This window comes from Poromitra crassiceps (assembly GCF_964638095.1).
Source record: "Poromitra crassiceps genome assembly, chromosome: 2".
Taxonomy (NCBI): Eukaryota; Metazoa; Chordata; class Actinopteri; order Beryciformes; family Melamphaidae; genus Poromitra; species Poromitra crassiceps.
In genome coordinates, this window is record NC_139624.1 from 87,909,320 (window position 1) to 87,927,007 (window position 17,688).

Below are 17,688 nucleotides of genomic sequence, written 5' to 3' on the forward strand. Positions count from 1 at the left end.
GGGGAATTAAAACTTGACTGGTTTTTATCCGTTTATCGATTTCCATAGAAATGCAATTTCATCTCTCCAACAGCATCATCAGGCCTGTGATTCACTGCCTCCAAAATATGCTAAGACCCAGAAAAATAAACCACAGGTCCCGCATGCATACAGAAGAGCAGATCAAAGGCAATGGGATAGGAACATATTCCAGCTGCCTAAATTTATAAAACTGACAAGTGGCTGTAGGCTGTTAAAGAACATCCATCAGTCTGCAGTGGGAGGACAGGGAAGAGGAGAGGGTTTCCTAGCTGAGGGGAACGCTGGCGTGTCTATGGGCATGTCTGTGGGCGTGTCTGTGGGCTTGCCTGCGTGCTCGCCTTCGGCGGCGTCTGTGGGATCGTCTGCAGGTGTCACGGTGAAATAGCTCATGTGCTGAAACTTGAGCACCTCATTGCCCCAGCTGGTCCATCCTGGCTGCAGGCTTCGGGCAAACAGCTCCAAGCACTCGGCTCCGGCTCCGACGTATGGCTTCAACACCTCTGTGGAAAGGAGAAAGAGAAGGAAGAAAGGAGATGGGCATCCTGGTGGCTCGCCTGGTAGAGTGCGTACCACATAGGCTTAGTCCTTCATGCGGCTGACCCGGATTCGAATCCGACCCCTGGTCCTTGGCCGCATGTCATCCCCTCTCTCTCTCCCACCTTTCCTGTCTTCCTATTGTCTTGTCAAACAAAGGAAAAATGCCCCCCCAAAAAGGGAGATGGCAGATTAAATGGTTTTGATACATTTAAGATTACTGAACTGCATCTATTTCTTCTTTGTTTCTTTTAAAGATGGGTTGACCTTGAGTCTATGAGCGATGACATTCCAGGAGCAGCACACCTGACAGATACAGTTCCCGCCCTCTCTGCCCCTGCGTTGGTCTGTCTGCATGCTCAAACCACCCTCCCACTCAACTCAGCCAACACTCAGGGACTTAATGAGCTCAAAATCACAAAATCTGACAATCGCAATTGTCATCACTCTTCATATGGGTCTGGACCTACGCCCATCCACTGCGTTTATTCAGGACAGAACACCTGTCCAGGACACCTGATTGGCTGGTAAGCAGTGGGACCTTATTAAATAATTAATCTAAAGTGATCTAACGTTACCGATAACGCATTGCAGAGCACTGCTAGGTAGGCTGGTTAGCTGTTAACACATTAGTTATGTGGCAGTAAAATGCCACTGAATGACCAGTTTGATAGAACTGTCAACCAGTTTGAGTGACGCTCTTTCCATAAAGACCACCAGCTTTGATATCTGTTGGCTAGTTGTTGATATTTATAACAATATTGTGGCTCTAAAATAACATTTTTATCGATGCGCACAGACTGTCATGGCGGCTGTTTCCGGTCTTCCAGCTCTGGACCAGACAAAGAGTTTAACAAAGTGAGAACAGACACACAAAGAGAACAGCGCTGCTGTCATTGGGCTGCAGTGGAATAATCAGTGGAACAAGCCAAGGTATTAGCTATCAATATCAATTTAAGTTCTTTGGCATAGAATTGTCAAAGTAGTTCGATGATTGACACAGACAGCAACCAATCAGTTAGGGCTGAAAAATACATCAACGAATCAGTGGTGGATACCAGAGCGTCCAGACCCTAATGAAGGATTAATTTGGGCTGGGTACCAGGCTACCTCTCACGACTAACAGAGCTCCAAATGGTGACTCAGCTCTCAAAGCTCTCACAGAGAATAAAAGGTCTAATTATCCTCTTAACTCTCTGAGACAGGACAACGTATGAAGCTTTTGCCAAGAAAGGGCAGAAGAGAGGGAAGGTGTTAAATTACTACTCTCTTACCAAATAGCTGTCATTCAGATAGTCTTGCCTCACATTGCTCTTTAGAATGATCTCTTAAAATGACCCTGGGTTAGCCAGGTGACACTGATTATGTTGTACAGGACTGCGTCATTACTTCAATTACAGTGAGGATCACTTAAGTAATTACACCGCTTTCCATTGATTCACTGCACAGCTAGTTCTTGTACTTCTGGCTATATTCATTGTGGATAACAGCAACAGAACACAGCAATGTGGTGTTTACACACACACACACACACACACACACACACACACACACACACACACACACACACACACACACACACACACACACAACAAAGGACTGTGAAGGACACAAACATCAGGGACTGTGACAAACACAAACACCCATCATCAAGACTGCAACATACACACCTCCACCCTCAAGAGACAGCACAAGCATGTAACATCTATTTATTAACATTGATTTATTTAAAGGAACACTCCGCCCATTTTCAACCAGCTTTGTATCATTAGAACATCAGTAGTACAGTATATCAGAAAACTGTAAACTGTTTTGAAGTCTGTCATTTAATTTGACAGTTATTGAGTGTTAAAGTGTGGACCAGTGACATCACTGGTCCACACTAACTCAAATGAATAACTCATTAACTCAAATCAACTCTCAATAACTGTCAAACTAAATGAATGACTTCAAAACCGTTTACAGTTTGAGAGTTGATTTGAGTTAATGAGTTATTCATTTGAGTTAGTGTGGACCAGTGATGTCACTGGTCCACACTTTAACACTCAATAACTGTCAAATTAAATGACAGACTTCAAAACCGTTTAGTTTTCTGATATACTACTGATGTTCTAATGATACAAAGCTGGTTGAAAATGGGCGGAGTGTTCCTTTAAGTATCATAAACCTGGGTAAATTTGTAAATATGAAAATTTGAACCAATGGCTTTTATTTTATCTTGATTTTAAGCTGCACTTGTATGCTACAGTACTACTATTTTTGTGAGTGTTTATTTTTTATATACTAATGAAGCTTAGCGTAAGTTCAGAAAGGAAGACTGCTTGTTTCACTCTCACTTATTCCCCTTTCTCCTTTCAGGTGCCCTGCATTCAGCTGTATGGGGGCGTTAGCGCTTTTGCTAAACCAATCACAGTTTGACAAATCTTCCTATTCAGCCAATCTCAGCCTTAGCGGCAACCCTGTTCTCAAGACGGTTCTCTTCTCATACACTGTCTGCTGTCATGTCATTTCACTTCATAATCACAATGACGTCAGCATGACGTCTCAACGTCGTCACTGTCGTAGTAGGAATGATGACATCATCTAACAGCCCCTAGTCTCAATTTACATGCTTCCCCATAGACTTATTATCCACTAGAGCCTGACGGATACTGGATTTTTTAGGCCGATTGCCGATATTAGGGAGTAAAAAAATTCAGATATCGATATATCGGCCGATATTCTTATATTGTATATACACTTCTGAGTATATACAACGGAAGCTTCGAGTAGGAGCCTTGCCATTCACACCAGAAGCACTCTCTTTTCCTCAGCGCCTCGCTCTTTTTTACCGGGCACTGCCCTACCTCCGCTCACAACTTGCATTGGCTTCATGCCTGGCTGCTCCCGTGCAGCGCGCTGCATGCTTGAAAAATAGAACAGAAGCTGAAACTATCACTGCAGCGTAGCTTCAGCATGGCGTGTGGCTGGTGTGATCGGTCTCGCCTGTCAACAAGGACGCTGAAATTAAACTGCCTCAGCGCTGCATAGCTTCAACGTAGCTTCGGCGTAGCTTCGGCTTATGGTGTGTCCGGCCCATTGTACTCTATCTACCGATGTACAAACTCTTACAAAAAGCAAGAGACTTGGGTATAATTTTGACAGTAATTTGAACTTTGAGGCAGGTTAAGAAATGTCTTTCTTTCAACTGAAGTTTTTGAAAATTGTAATGTTTTAAATTTAAATTTAACTTTGATAGTATCATTAAAACTTTTAATGATACTATCATCTTCAACTACACAGCCATCTTCAAAACTAAACAGCCAAAATAATTTCTCAAACAGAAACATTACACCAGCCCAATTTTAGCATCTTTACCCTTGTTACCATAGTTTCTTATGTTGATTTTAAGATTTTACTGGTCACTTTTAAGGCATGGAGGGGACTGGCACAAATTATATCACTTTTTTAAGCTCATATGATCTGGATCTGGGCAGACTCTATTGACTGTTCCAAAATGTAGATTAAAAACAAAAGGCGATCAGAACTTTGGCATCAGGTTTCCTAGACTTGAATGACCTGCCTGAGGATCTGTGTTTTGAAAAGTGATAAAGTGAAATTATGCTGTATGATGAATAAAGAATATTATTATAGTTGTTGCACATGAACCAATCACACTGATAAATAGACCATATTCACAAATCCATTCCCCAGTCAAAAGCAATGCAACGCACACAACTGGCAGCATGCCTGTGCATGAGAAAAACCACTTACCGTAACCACTAATTACAATAACAAGGGTCCCTAATTAATAATAATAATAATAATAATAATAATAATAATAATAATAATAATAATAATAATAATTGATTGGATTTATAAAGTGCTAGATACTCAAAGCGCTTCACATATCAGGGGAGGGAGGGGGAGGGAACTCAACTAATCCACCACTGATGTGTAGCACCCACCTGGGTGATGCACAGCAGCCAGTTTGCGTCAGAACGCTCACCACACATCAGGTATCACAGTGGAGAGCTGAGGACTGAATGTACCAATTAAGTAATGAGGGATGATTAGGTGGCCATGATGAAAGAAAGGCCTGTGTGGGAATTTAGCCAGGGCACCGGGGTTACACCCCTACTCTTGACAAGAGTGGGATCTTTAATGACCACAGAGAGTTAGGACCTCTGTTTAACGTCTCATCCAAAGGACGCTGATCACTCACAGGACAGAGTCCCTGTCTCTGCCCTGGGACGATTATTCATCAGACCAGATTATTCATCAGACAATTCAGACCAGAGGGGAAGAGCACCTCCAACTGGTCCTCCAACACCACCTCCAGCACCAGTTTCCCATCCAAGGGGTATCCTAGGCCAGACCTGCTTATAGCTTCCCCATGAAAGCCAGTAATGTAATGCAGGAGCCACTGGTACTGACGAATAGAAAAATACTAGTAATAAATAAAAACCAAACATTGGGTCATTCACGTTCAGAGAAGCATGAACACTTTTCTCCTTCTGTTAGGGCCATCTGGCAAGATGTGTTGTGTCTGTAAAGGAGTAATAGTGTCCCTCGTCTCCTCCATACCAACCACGAATGTCACTGTGAGGATCCCCATCTGAGAGGGGGGCAGAACTAGTCTTACAGTGCCAGCCGTAGATGATATAGACGTCTGGAGCACAACTCTCAAAAGTGGTTAACGCCCGCCCCCCAAGCCAAAAAAAAAAGGTCCGTAAGAGACATATGAATTGACCAACCAGGAACCTTGTGGGCGGTGCATTCGGAATGTGTGTATCAGCTAAATCGACTCCGGCACAACTACAACAAACACGTCCTTGAGAGCATCTATGCCGCGGACGTGGCACACTTTCTGTAACGCAGCAATTCAATTCTCTTGCCCACTCAATCTTCCTGCAAGACAGCCTATTGCTACTTTTTGGTCGCTCCTTTTATCACTTCTCTCTTCACGGTGTTCCCAAACGTGTTTCCTTGCCGGACTGTAATATGGGAGGCACGCTATATGACGTGGTGTGTATAACGTAACTTCCGTCCTGGGGGAATCTGCCGGGTTGCCGACTTCCGTCAGAGACTTGTGATTCAGACCCTCTGTCGCTGGGAGCTTGATGACGTTGACGGTGGGTCTGACTACGTGAGACTAGGGCAGAACTGGCTCAGGGGTTCAGGCATCGCAGCATCAAGGCTGGCTCTAAAAACAGGCCTGTCATGCTCAACAAGCATACAAAGTCAGGCAGAGGTCTTATAGCAATACAACCCAATAATGATTAAGTGAGAGCTTCAGATTGTTTAATGCCAGTGGTTCTGGGGATATATTTAAATTTCAAGCCGTTGCATAATATTGCATAAACTGCAGGAGTGAGCAAAATACAGGACAATGCATCCTACCATCCCCAAACACTCTGTGTTGGAATTCAGTTTTTATTTTTGGTGGCATCTCACTCAGTAGAATGAGATCTCTGAGTGATTTGGGGCCAGTCCTTCAGACATTTTGGGACATGTTTCAAATTTTAATATTACACTCACAGATTACAATGACACTCACTGCCAACAATGCCCCCTCATCTCTGCTGGAGTAAAATTGAGTATAGCAACAGGGGTTGAAAAAGATAGGATGCAACTAAAGTACCCCGGCGGTTACACTGAAGAGGAACAGATTGCCTGACAGTGATTTGGCATGGAGGCTGCTCATACTGTACATTTAGTAGCATACAGTGAAAAAACCACATCAAATTCAGCCATGGCTCTATGTTTTTTTTTACTTTTATAGTGGGGCGGAGAAGCTGTTATGTTACAGTTTGCAATGGTGAGTAGCTCAAGTCAGTCCCTGCATATTGTGCAGCCAGGTGAATGCAGGAAAGATGGATTAACAGCTAAGAAGAGTTGACTTTTTTTTCTTTTCGCAAAAACAAATAAGAAAAAATAAGAAAAAGGGCAACTGCATCATAGAGCAAACAAACCAGTTCTGATAAATCTCGCAGAGAAGCTTTGCCATGGACATCACATTATATATATAGTCAATACAGATTAATCATAATAACCTACTTAATATCTATGTCGTATCACACCTCTGCAATGGCATCATTCTGACTTATATTCATTCATTTTAACAATATCCAGCTATTTCCATGAAATGGGACCTTTTCTGTGTTGCTGAAAGGGCACTAAAACATTTTCCTGACATGTTTTGCTTTCCATACAGCACAATAAATAACCCTTTCCCCTGAAGAGGGGGGAGATGACGTCAAGCCTCTCCTATTCATAGTCTCTCTACATATTCATTGTCAGACTCTCACATCGATTCTAAAGAGCATACTGGAGCCAAATCTCACCAAGACACATTCAATGAAAATAACAGAAATTTATATCTGGGCAGCAGTAGTTCACAATCTGCCAATTAAAGCAATAGGGTTGTGAATTTAACTACGGTATTACTTATATTATTGCAGCTCAAAATAGCACTTTTAAATTCCTGCCATGTAGAAATAAATCTAAGTTGGAAACTTTTGCTTTTAAAGAGAAAGTGTGTGTGTGTGTGTGTGTGTGTGTGTGTGTGTGTGTGTGTGTGTGTGTGTGTGTGTGTGTGTGTGTGTGTGTGTGTGTGTGTGTGTGTGTGCGTGTGCGTGTGCGAAAGCAGTCTGTAGTAGGATTTGGAGCATGTCAGTGAATGAGATAGCTTTTATGTTGCTGCATTGCCCTCTAGTGGTTAAAATTCACACCCCAAAGTAGTTGGTGTCAGATTGAGGCCATGTCATGCCGTTCTACATCACTTCAGGCTCTCGCGTGTAGCACCCTACCCGTATCTTTCTCACAGTTCACTTCTAATCCCATCGTGATAAGCTCTCTTAAGATCTGGGCACAGGTCAGGCGTCATTTTGGTTGGTCTTCTTTACCTCAGGCGACTCCGGTTTGCAACAACCCCCTATTTCTGCCTGCTAAGGCAGACCCTTACTATTCACTTTTAGAGGGAAGAGGTCTCCGCCGCCTGGGAGACTTGTATATAGACGGTGTGTTTGCCAGCTTCGATCAACTTCATACTGTTTTTAACCTACCCTGTTCAGATTTTCTTCGGTACTTTCAGCTACGAAACTTCGGTAGAACCCACTCCCCTCTATTTCCTCAAATCCCGCCTCCCAGTGGAATAGATCTACTGCTTAAGGCAGACATTCTATCCAGGGGCCATGTCTCCTATTTCTATGATCTCCTCTCTCCAGTGAATGTGGTGGCCATCAATAAAAGCAGAGAGAGCTGGGAAAGTGAACTGCAGACGTCCTTCTCAGACAACTTCTGGGAGGAAGCCTTGCGAGGCGTCAACTCTTCTTCTAATTCTGCCAGACTTAGCCTGATACAGTTTAAAGTAGTACACAGACTTCACTATAGTAAGGCCAAACTGGCTAAATTCTACCCAGATAAAGTGGTTGATGAATGTGAGAGATGCTCACAAGCACCTTGTAACTTGACTCATATGTTTTGGACTTGTCCCAAACTATCTGGTTTCTGGCACTCCTTTTTTAATATGTGTTCGGACATTCTGAAGGTGAGAATCTGTCCATCCCCTCATATTGCAATCTTTGGTAGACCACCGGATGAGCTAGATATGTCGGTCACCCAATCCAATGTTATCGCTTTTGCCTCGTTAATTGCTCGTAGGAGGATTATTTTTCTTTGGAAAACCTCTCAGCCACCTTCATTTAAAGCTTGGCTTGAAGACATTTTATTTTTGCTTAAAATGGAAAAAATTAAATTCACCCTGCGGGGCTCCTCTGACAAATTTTACTCACATTGGAGACCGCTGATCGAATACGTAGATGGTCTTCCCCCAGACGACGTGGCTCCATAGAACAAGGGCCTAGGCCCTCCCAGGGATGGACGAATACCTTGCTGCCTGCCCACCACACTCACAGCCGCGCAGTGTTTTTCTGGCCTCATGAGACCGAAATAGGCCAACTTGACCCAGATGCTTGCAAGTATAAACTTTGACAACTTGAGTTATTACTGTTTTCACTGTTATACTACCTCTTACTGTATGTACGTGTGTATATGCATATACATATGAATATGTGTATGTATGTATATTATTATTCTTATTTTATTTTATTTTATTATCTAATTTTATTTATTTCTTCTGTTGGAATGGGATTGGGTTGTGGGGAGGCAAATGAGGGTAGATGTGTTGGTTGCGATGTTTCAATGTGAAAAAAAAAGAAAAGAAAATTACACTGGTTACTGTACTGTAATGCCAATGCTCCCTGCTCAAAAATAAATATTATAAAAAAATAAAAATAAAAATAAAAATAAAATTCACACATTACAGGGTTTCCTATCCAAAAAGTTGTGGAAATATTGACCTGAGAGTGAGGGCTTATGGGAGTGGAGAGCTGATGGGACGCTGACAATCACACGTTGATCCTCCACAGGCATCTCTGTCTTCTCTGAAGGGCTGAAACAGGTTGAGAAAAGGAAATCACAGAATAAATTTAACTATATTAGATTAATGAGTTTACAACATAAAACAACATTGTGAAAAATCACATTCTGATTATCATTATAAACCTATTTTCACACCTCGGGGAGTCCTCCTCACAGCGACGATATCGTCCAAGAACCAGCACTTCATAAGGCTTCTTGTGCTGAGAATCCAGCGGAAACACAAACTGTCCAGACTTGGTGACCTGAGGGAACAAGAGTACAGCGCAGCACGTCTGGAACGAGACCAAAAGTGTGACACGTCCACGCTTAAGAGACCTGTCAGCTCGAGGTTTTCCGTTACCTTAACCCAGAACCATTGGGCCAGCACCTCTACGCCCCAGTGTGGATACAGCTCATCACAGACAAAACGCAGATGGCTGGGTCGGTTTGTAACCCAGGTGACCACCAAGCAGCCTGCGGACGCCAGCAGGGGTATGGGGAGACGCTTCAGCTGGGAGGAGGGCAGAGAACTGTATCTTTATGAAAACAAAAAAACAGAGAAATATGAGCTTAGCATTCAGAGCAATGTTGGGATATCAAGAGTTTTATTGTAAATGCTAGAATCTTGCCCTTCCCTCCTATTTTACATGTCTGAAGCTGCGGATATCAATTTACCTGCGACTCCTTTTAAGAGACTTATTTTCCCATGGTGGATCCATAACTATTAGCTCAAATTTCCTTCCATCTGTGCGGAAAAACAGGTAAACAGGCAGCTTTAATTATTAAACAAACATTCTCAGGCTGGGAGACAACACAAAGCCAACTGCCTCTCACTTCAGATGAACATGAGCAAGTCAGAGAAATCCAAGAAATACATCTGCAAGTGGTCATACTGTAGTTAGGGCCAGGTTAGCACCTCCAGGGGCCCCTGGGCACTGAAGCGCTTTCCCGTGTTCCGAGTTGTCTTTAACGGGGTATTAATCTTCTTGGAAACTAGTTTTATTTCATTCTGATTGGTCTTAGATTTGTGTCATAGTTCTGTGGAGCCCGACCAAAAATAAAATAAAATAAAATGGAGGGCCCCTTCATGCGGGCTCCTGGGCACCTGCCCAGGTTGCCCATATGGTAGATCCGGCCTTGACTGCTGTAGTTATAGCATGGAAAACTCAACAGGGGTTATTGTCCTCTGGAACGTGACATCATGTGTCTGGAGACCCGCCCACACCGCACATCTTGGTTGCTGTCAAGCAGTGTCTGCACTGTTAGCCCTGAATATTTTGTTTGCGTTCGAATATTTTCTTTGCATTCGCTTCCTTTTATTGGCGAAATTGGACAGCTGTGTCGTGTGAAAAGCTGCAATAATAAGTATCACGATGGAAAATGTATAAAACTTGACCACAAAGCAAGATGGCAGCTGGCAGCATCCTCTTGTAGCAGCTGAATGAATGAGTTACCATGTAAAAAAAAAAAAGAGGCATTACAACCAATATGGAGAAAACAATCCCGGAATGCAATACGCAATGGTTTTACAATTGCAGTTAGCTGCAGACAGTTACAGTATATTCTGGCAAAAGTTCAGATAATCAATACCTTTCTAGCCCTGACAAGATGCTCTTAAAATGTTGTACTCACACTGGACTAGTGGTTGTATTCTGGTGAAATCAGAGAGCAGGAAGGCTGCATGTGGAGGTATGACATAGTTCTCTCCCATCAGCGTAACCACTAAGGCCCAGTCTGCGCTGTTCTCTGTTATCCGAGAGAACAAGTCCAGATGTGAGGTGCAGCCGTCCTCAGCATCCAGGGACTGAACTGGATCCTCCTGGTCGCGATCAGCCACTAGAGGGAGCTCTTTAGCCATTTCACACAGAGCGGCAAGGCGGCACTCCTGGGGAGGAAGAGGCTCTCCCACCGGGTCTGTCACACTGTTCAGATACCCATGGGATCTGGCAGCATCCACCAAGGACTTGGTTCCCTCCAGAATCACAGACCTTATCTGTATCAACACGTTAGAGAAATTATTCAGGTGATGTCATCCGAAACCAGACTGTCACTGGATTGCTGCTATCTGTGAAAATAAGGGAGATTTTCTCATTGGAGCCAAATCTGGTTAATAATTAACTAAAAAATAGTGAGAGTCCATTGGTAAGTATGGAAAGAGATTAGATTAAGATAATCTAAAATTAAATGCGACTTGAAACCAAATATGATTATTAATGACTCAATTTAAAGGTCCCATATTTTTAACTGTATATATAACATACCATAATGTATAAAACATTATGAATTCTGTTGGGGGGGGGGGGGGGTCAAATCCAGCCTCTGTGGGGCTTCTCTGTGTGCTCCGTCTCTCCCGTCATTAACAATGCACTGTTTTGATAAGTTAAGATAAGATAAGATAAGATAAGATAAGATAAGATAAGGTTTGGTATTCCACATTCAGTTGGCGGGGCGGCGCAAATAAATTAGTGTTAATTTGTGATGTCACAAAATCACAGAAGTCAAAACAGCTCATTTTTGAGGCACTTTTTCCTTACATGGCTGGTGTAGCTTTATCTGGTGACCATGTGTTTTTGAGACTTCCATGATGTTTATATCCACCTTATTTTATTTTTTTAAACTTAATTTTTATTTGGTTTACATCAACATTGTACATCATATATTGTATTCCTTCGATTACAGTTGTTTGCTTTTTCCTTTTCCCTTTCCAGCAGTGTGCTTATTGTACACATTATCATTGTATATACACTCATAGCTTGTAATGACAATAATAATGAACATCAAACCTGAAAACAAACAAATAAAAAATAATAAACCTCCACTCCAACATATACATATGTCCAGCAGCGCTTCATAGATAGGGAGAGCAAGAGAGAGAGAGAGAGAAGAGAGAAATTTACATCGGGGGGAACTAGTATGTATGTATGTACGTGATATCTATCAGAAATGTGTGAGAGAATGGAAATTAGACTAGGGGGGCGTACAGCATTGGTTAGTAAACCTCATCATTGCATTAATAGAGTCATGACAGGCCCCCATCTTTTAACAAAAATTGGTTTCTGAAGCCTTAGTGTGTAAGTGATTTGCTCCATCTGGTAAATATCCCACACTTTTTGAATCCATATATTATATGTGGGAGGATCTGGTTTCAACCATCTTATAGTAATACACTTTAAGGCTGTAGTTAGTAGTATAATTAAAATATATTTTTTGGCCCTCCCGCCTAGGCCTTCAGGTATTACCCCTAACAGTGCCACTGTGGGGTCTTGCGGTATTTCTTGTTGGAAGACCTCTTTTAAGGCGTCAAATACCTCTCCCCAGAATAAATTTAGCTTAGGACATAGCCAAAATACATGTGTGTGATTGGCCATATCGGCTCCACAATTTCGCCAGCATGAGCTGGAAAGTGAAGGACCCATTTTGGCTACAATTTCTATCCACCTTATTTTTGAATGCCCCGCTGTAAAATAATTATGGGTGCAAGGTCCGGTCTAGAACATGACTGATTGTTGCAGCTTGCGCATTTCCTCATTAAAACTCCGACGCTGGGAAAAAAAGTTGCTTGTCACAATAAATAAAACTCGTTTGACGCATTATTTGAGGTAAAGTAATAATTGTATCTATCACATCCGCTATTTCTGTTGCTCTTTGAATAACTCTGGATATTTCATCATCATCATGTTCCATCAAGTCGCTTGCGACCCATGGTGACTCTATAGATTTCCGTCCTCCAACTGTCTCTCTCCTGTATTCGATGTTTCAATCTTCCCAGGTCCACTCCCGTCACTTCTTTTATGCCGTTAATCCATCTTGCTTTTGGTCTTCCTCTACCCCGACTTCCTTCAATCTTTCCCAGCATAATCCTTCTCCATCCTACCTCCTGATCTCATGATATGTCCAAAATATCCAAGTTTCTGCTTCTGGATGGTTGCTTCCAGAGAGATTTCTGGTTTTATTTGCTCAATCACTGACTTGTTGGTCCGTTTTGCTGTCCATGGTATTTTTAGGACCCGTCGCCAACACCACAGCTCAAACGCATCTATCTTTTTCCTTTCCCCCTTCTGCACAGTCCACGTTTCGCTGCCATACGTCACTACTGGAAACACCAGTGTTTTGACCAGTCTAAGTTTTGTATTGACAGATACATCTGATCTGGGTCTTTCCACACTCTGTTCAGATTGGTCATGGTCAGTGTGGTTCTTCCCATGCCCAGTCTGGGATATTTATCGACGAGATTTTTGCCAAGCTGGACGTGATTTGCTCCTTTCGCCTGCAGCTGTCGTTTACAGACGGGCTATGTTGTGTTTGTGTCAGCAACGTAACGGGGGGAGGGGGCTAGGGGGATTACACCGGAAGAAGCACCCATATTTCATGTAAGGAATCATGGCAGCTAGAAATAAGGTGGATATAGCATGTCCAAGTCCTTTATAATCAAGCAAGAAAATCTTGTTTTACACAAGATTGGACCTTTAACTTTTAACTTTCAAGGTCAGTTTTCCCAGTTCAGATTCAATAGGAGTATGACAAAGTCAACTTCATGCAATAATGATACAACCTCTCCTGGCACTATTCTCTTTCCATAAAAAAGTGTGTTGGCAACTGAGACTGAAATATATTAGTAGATTGAACCTACCTTCTCGTGGTAAGCCTGTGAATCAATTTCCCCTTGGTTGAGATCACTGCGTTTTCGTTTCCTTTTCTGATAATAGTTAAATTAGAAACACTGGTTAATTAATGGTAGGTACAGCCTGCACCAAACTAACATTTTCTTCTTCTTCTTCTGTGGTTTGTCTACTATACAGGGATGCAAAAATGTGACAGACATAAAGCCACTCAAAAATCCTTCACGTAAGGGTCATATTTGGGGATGAAAAAGGTGGCCGTCACCTAAAGGTGACTAGTTTGCATCCATGACTATACCAGGCCTCCCCAGGGGGGCTCCAAACAGTTTCAGGGAAGGCTCAGTGAATGGGAGTGATTTTTTTTTACATTTGTTTATGTATCTATTTATTATTATTTCTATTATGTATTAGCTATCACAAGTTATCAAATCACATAGGCTATAATAGTATAAAATTTAATTTGGTTAAGAGATGGTTCAGACTCAGCGATACAGTAGTTTTGGAGATTTTTTGCATAGGCAATGAAGGCATCCAATAATTTAGTGAAACTAAGCACTACAGTCAGTAAACTAAGTGGAGAGGAGACACCTTTTTCCAAGCTTTATCTGAGGGGAGGCCCACGGTCTTAGACTTTGAAAACCCTTGTAATACACTGTTAGTCAGTCCAGTGTAAGACAGTTGTCACTATTGTTCTTTAAAAAAATATATATAATAATGTATTGTGCACTACTAGTCTATGGCCCTAGTCTGCAACAAGTTTACCTTTGGTGGTTTATAGATCACGTCCGTTCTTTGCAGCATGTCCACGTTTCCTCCATCCGCAGCACTACTGGACTTTACACTAAAACTTTTAAAAATCTGAAAACACTGGCGTTTGAAACAACACTTAAAATGTGACTGTCGATTCTCTCTCCATCGAATGCATCGCGAATGACCCTGATCAATGAGTGAGCATGCATCCAAAACCCATCCACTCTTGTTCTGAAATACGACAGACATTCTGGAACATGTGGACCTATCGATCAAAAATAACAACGTTAACGTTACTACTCAACAATCTCGACGCTTATTATTTGAACGACATGCATAGTTTGAAAGGCAGTGTAGCCTGTCTTTGGTGATGTGAAGAAAAGAGTGTGAACTGTCCAGCAACTTCAAGGTTCGCGGAAGCAGCTGAAGTTTGGTCGTAACGACTTTCCGTAGCAGAAACTCATGTAGATGTGTAAAGTTTCTCGACTCTCGAATTACTAGAAAACAAACTTCCGGTTTGGCCATTTAACCTTCAAAATAAAAGCACATCATTTTACTTTTTTGTTTTAAAACAATTACTTTGTATTCTGTGGAATTTATGTTTCTATCTATTTAATATATGTACTGTACTCTCTTGTTTTATTATGTGAGCTCATCTGTGTGGAATTTCACAAACTGCTGTTCAGCATTTATTTGACCTGAGATGCATAAATAATGGTTAGTTTAATTGGGCCTTGTTTAGGACAAGAAATGTGAAACCTTCAGTTCAATGGAGTCTCTGTCTTCAGTAATTGGGAAAACCACATTGAGCCTTGTAGCAACTTGTCTTGAGACACAAACTCTGATCACGCTGATAGCACCCAAGTTTGCCTGGAGTTGTGGAGACAGTCCCAGTAGGATGCAATCAGTGCTTAGATGATTCATGCAGTTTCTTCTTCACCAGCTATAAAACATGTGTGTAGCGTACTTTGAATGAGTGGTGAATTGAATGCCTACATTATATAGCCTTCACTTCAGACCCGGACTCCGTGGGGTTTGGCTATAGTCATACTAATTGGAACATGTTTCATAAGGATATCATTTCACCACTATTCTGCTGAGGCTTGCATCTTTCTTATATGGGGTTCTGCGTGCATGTGGTGTGTGTATGTGTGTGTGTGTGTGTGTGTGTGTGTGTGTGTGTGTGTGTGTGTGTGTGTGTGTGTGTGTGTGTGTGTGTGTGTGTGTGTGTGTGTGTGTGTGTGTGTGTGTGTGTGTGTGTGTGCGCGCTTGTGTGTTTGTGTGTTTGGTGTGTGTAATCTAATTTACGGTAATAGCAACAGTAGATTAGTATTGCAGAACATGTATTGCAGAACAAAAGAGACAACTCACTCTGTCCTACTATGGAGAGATATTCTGTGACTGAAAGTTTACATCCTGTAACCAAAGAGTGTATCTGTGAGAAAATAAATCCACTTTGTAATCAAAAAATAGATCCGTAAGCAAAAACATAGATTTGAAAACAAAACTATCAACAATCCAATCAAAGAAAAATTTAAAAATTTAATTAAAAAAATGTTTTTAGATTTTTCATTAATTGAATTTAAAAAAAGTTGCATGCAAACACAAACATTTTGTTCTCAACTCCAGACCATTTGTTTGCGAAACCATTACCTTTGCTTACAAAGCTCAACTTTTCTTTTGCGAAATGAAAAGTTTTGTTTGCTAAACCTGAGTTTTGCAAAACTTTTTCTGTTACAATAAGGGCGGGACCTACAGCAGAAAGAAGTAACGCACGTCCCTATTGGCCAGTGTCGATCGGAGTGATAGCTTGGCAACATCCAATCCAGTAAGAGACAAGGCGGAGGGCGGGCACTTGAACGGAAGTATTTCCTGAAGGAATCTCCATGCCATTTCAGCCCCAGTTATAACCACAGAGATTGAAGAGAGAAGCTGTGAGTATGTTCACACCAATGTTTTTATGTTTGGTCAGGTTACATGCACCGGTCCAAACATAAAAACATTGGTGTGAACATACTCATTGCGGCGCTGTTGGGAGTGAGTGAAGGGCGGAGGCGGTTGATGTTGCGAAGGTGGATAGGCGGACTGGATGGTGTTGTTGATGTGGGTATGGAATGATAGGGTGCCGGCCAGGACGACACCCAGACTCTTAACCTGAGGGGAGGGGGGAACCGAGGAGTTGTCTACGGTGAGGGTGAAACTGGGATGTTTGGTGAGGGTGGACTTGGAGCCGATGAGGACTACCTCAGTTTTATCACTGTTGAGTTTGAGAAAATTGGAGGAGAACCAGGATTTGATTTCTTGTAAACAGGCACAGAGGGAGGAGGGCGGGAAGGTGGAAGTGGGTTTGGAGGAAACGTAGAGCTGGGTGTCATCCGCGTAACAGTGGAAATGGATGTTGTATTTACGGAATATCAGTCCAAGTGGGAGGAGGTAAATGATGAATAGGATAGGGCCAAGGACAGAGCCCTGCGGAACACCGGAGGAGAGGGGGGATGGATGGGATGTGAATGATTTCAACTGGATGAACTGAGTACGGCCAGAGAGATATGAATGGAACCAGTCTAGGGGTGTGTCAGTTATACCAATGCAAGCTAGTCTGTCAAGGAGGATGGAGTGGGATATGGTATCGAAGGCCGCGTTCAGGTCGAGGAGGATGAGGATGGATAATAGTCCGGAGTCAGCTGCCATCAGGTGGTCATTTGTGATCTTAAGGAGGGCCGTTTCTGTGCTGTGGCGGGGACGGAAACCGGACTGGAACTGTTCATAGAGGTTATTGTTGGAGAGATGAGCCTGAACCTGTGATGCCACTGCCTTTTTCAGGATTTTGGAGAGAAATGGCAGGTCGGAGATGGGATGAAGGTTATTGAAATTGTTGGGGTCTGAACCAGGTTTTTTCAGTATCGGTGTCACTGCAGCAGATTTAAGAGATGATGGGACAGAACCAGAGGTCAGGGAGGAATGGAGGTTATAACCAGGGAGGATGGCAGGGGGTCAAGTTGGCAGGTGGATGGCTTCGATTTCCGGATGACTTCTGATAAATCGGCGGCAGAGGGGAGTTGGAAGCATGAGAGTGGTACAGAGAGCGGGGAGTGGAGAACTAGAGGAGATGGACAACTGGACGTGTGAGGGGTCAGTTGCTGGTGGATATTAGCTATTTTTGCATAAAAAAAGGACATCAGGGAGTTACAGTGGTCAGTGGAGTAGAAGTGTGGGGGAAGGGAATCTGTGGGGCCCAGTGTGTTGTTGACCGCCGAGAACAGGGCCCTAGTGTTCCCAGCACCAGCAGTGATTATTTTGGTGAAGTATTGGGATTTGGCTGAGGAGAGGGCATCTTTGTATAGACCAAATCACCTGGATG

The 17,688-nt window shown here is 42.6% G+C and overlaps 1 protein-coding gene across 1 annotated transcript; it reads right to left on the reverse strand.

Moving 5' to 3' along the window:
* Window positions 1-246: 246 nt before the first annotated feature.
* On the reverse strand, window positions 247-14,576 carry mettl4 (methyltransferase 4, N6-adenosine; the record flags this gene model as incomplete). The annotated part of the gene is made up of 8 exons (XM_083663354.1): window positions 247-521; window positions 8,898-8,989; window positions 9,115-9,221; window positions 9,320-9,494; window positions 9,634-9,703; window positions 10,591-10,951; window positions 13,589-13,654; window positions 14,340-14,576. 8 exons carry the CDS (start codon window positions 14,574-14,576, stop codon window positions 247-249), a joined length of 1,383 nt encoding a protein of 460 aa, XP_083519480.1.
* Window positions 14,577-17,688: the final 3,112 nt, after the last annotated feature.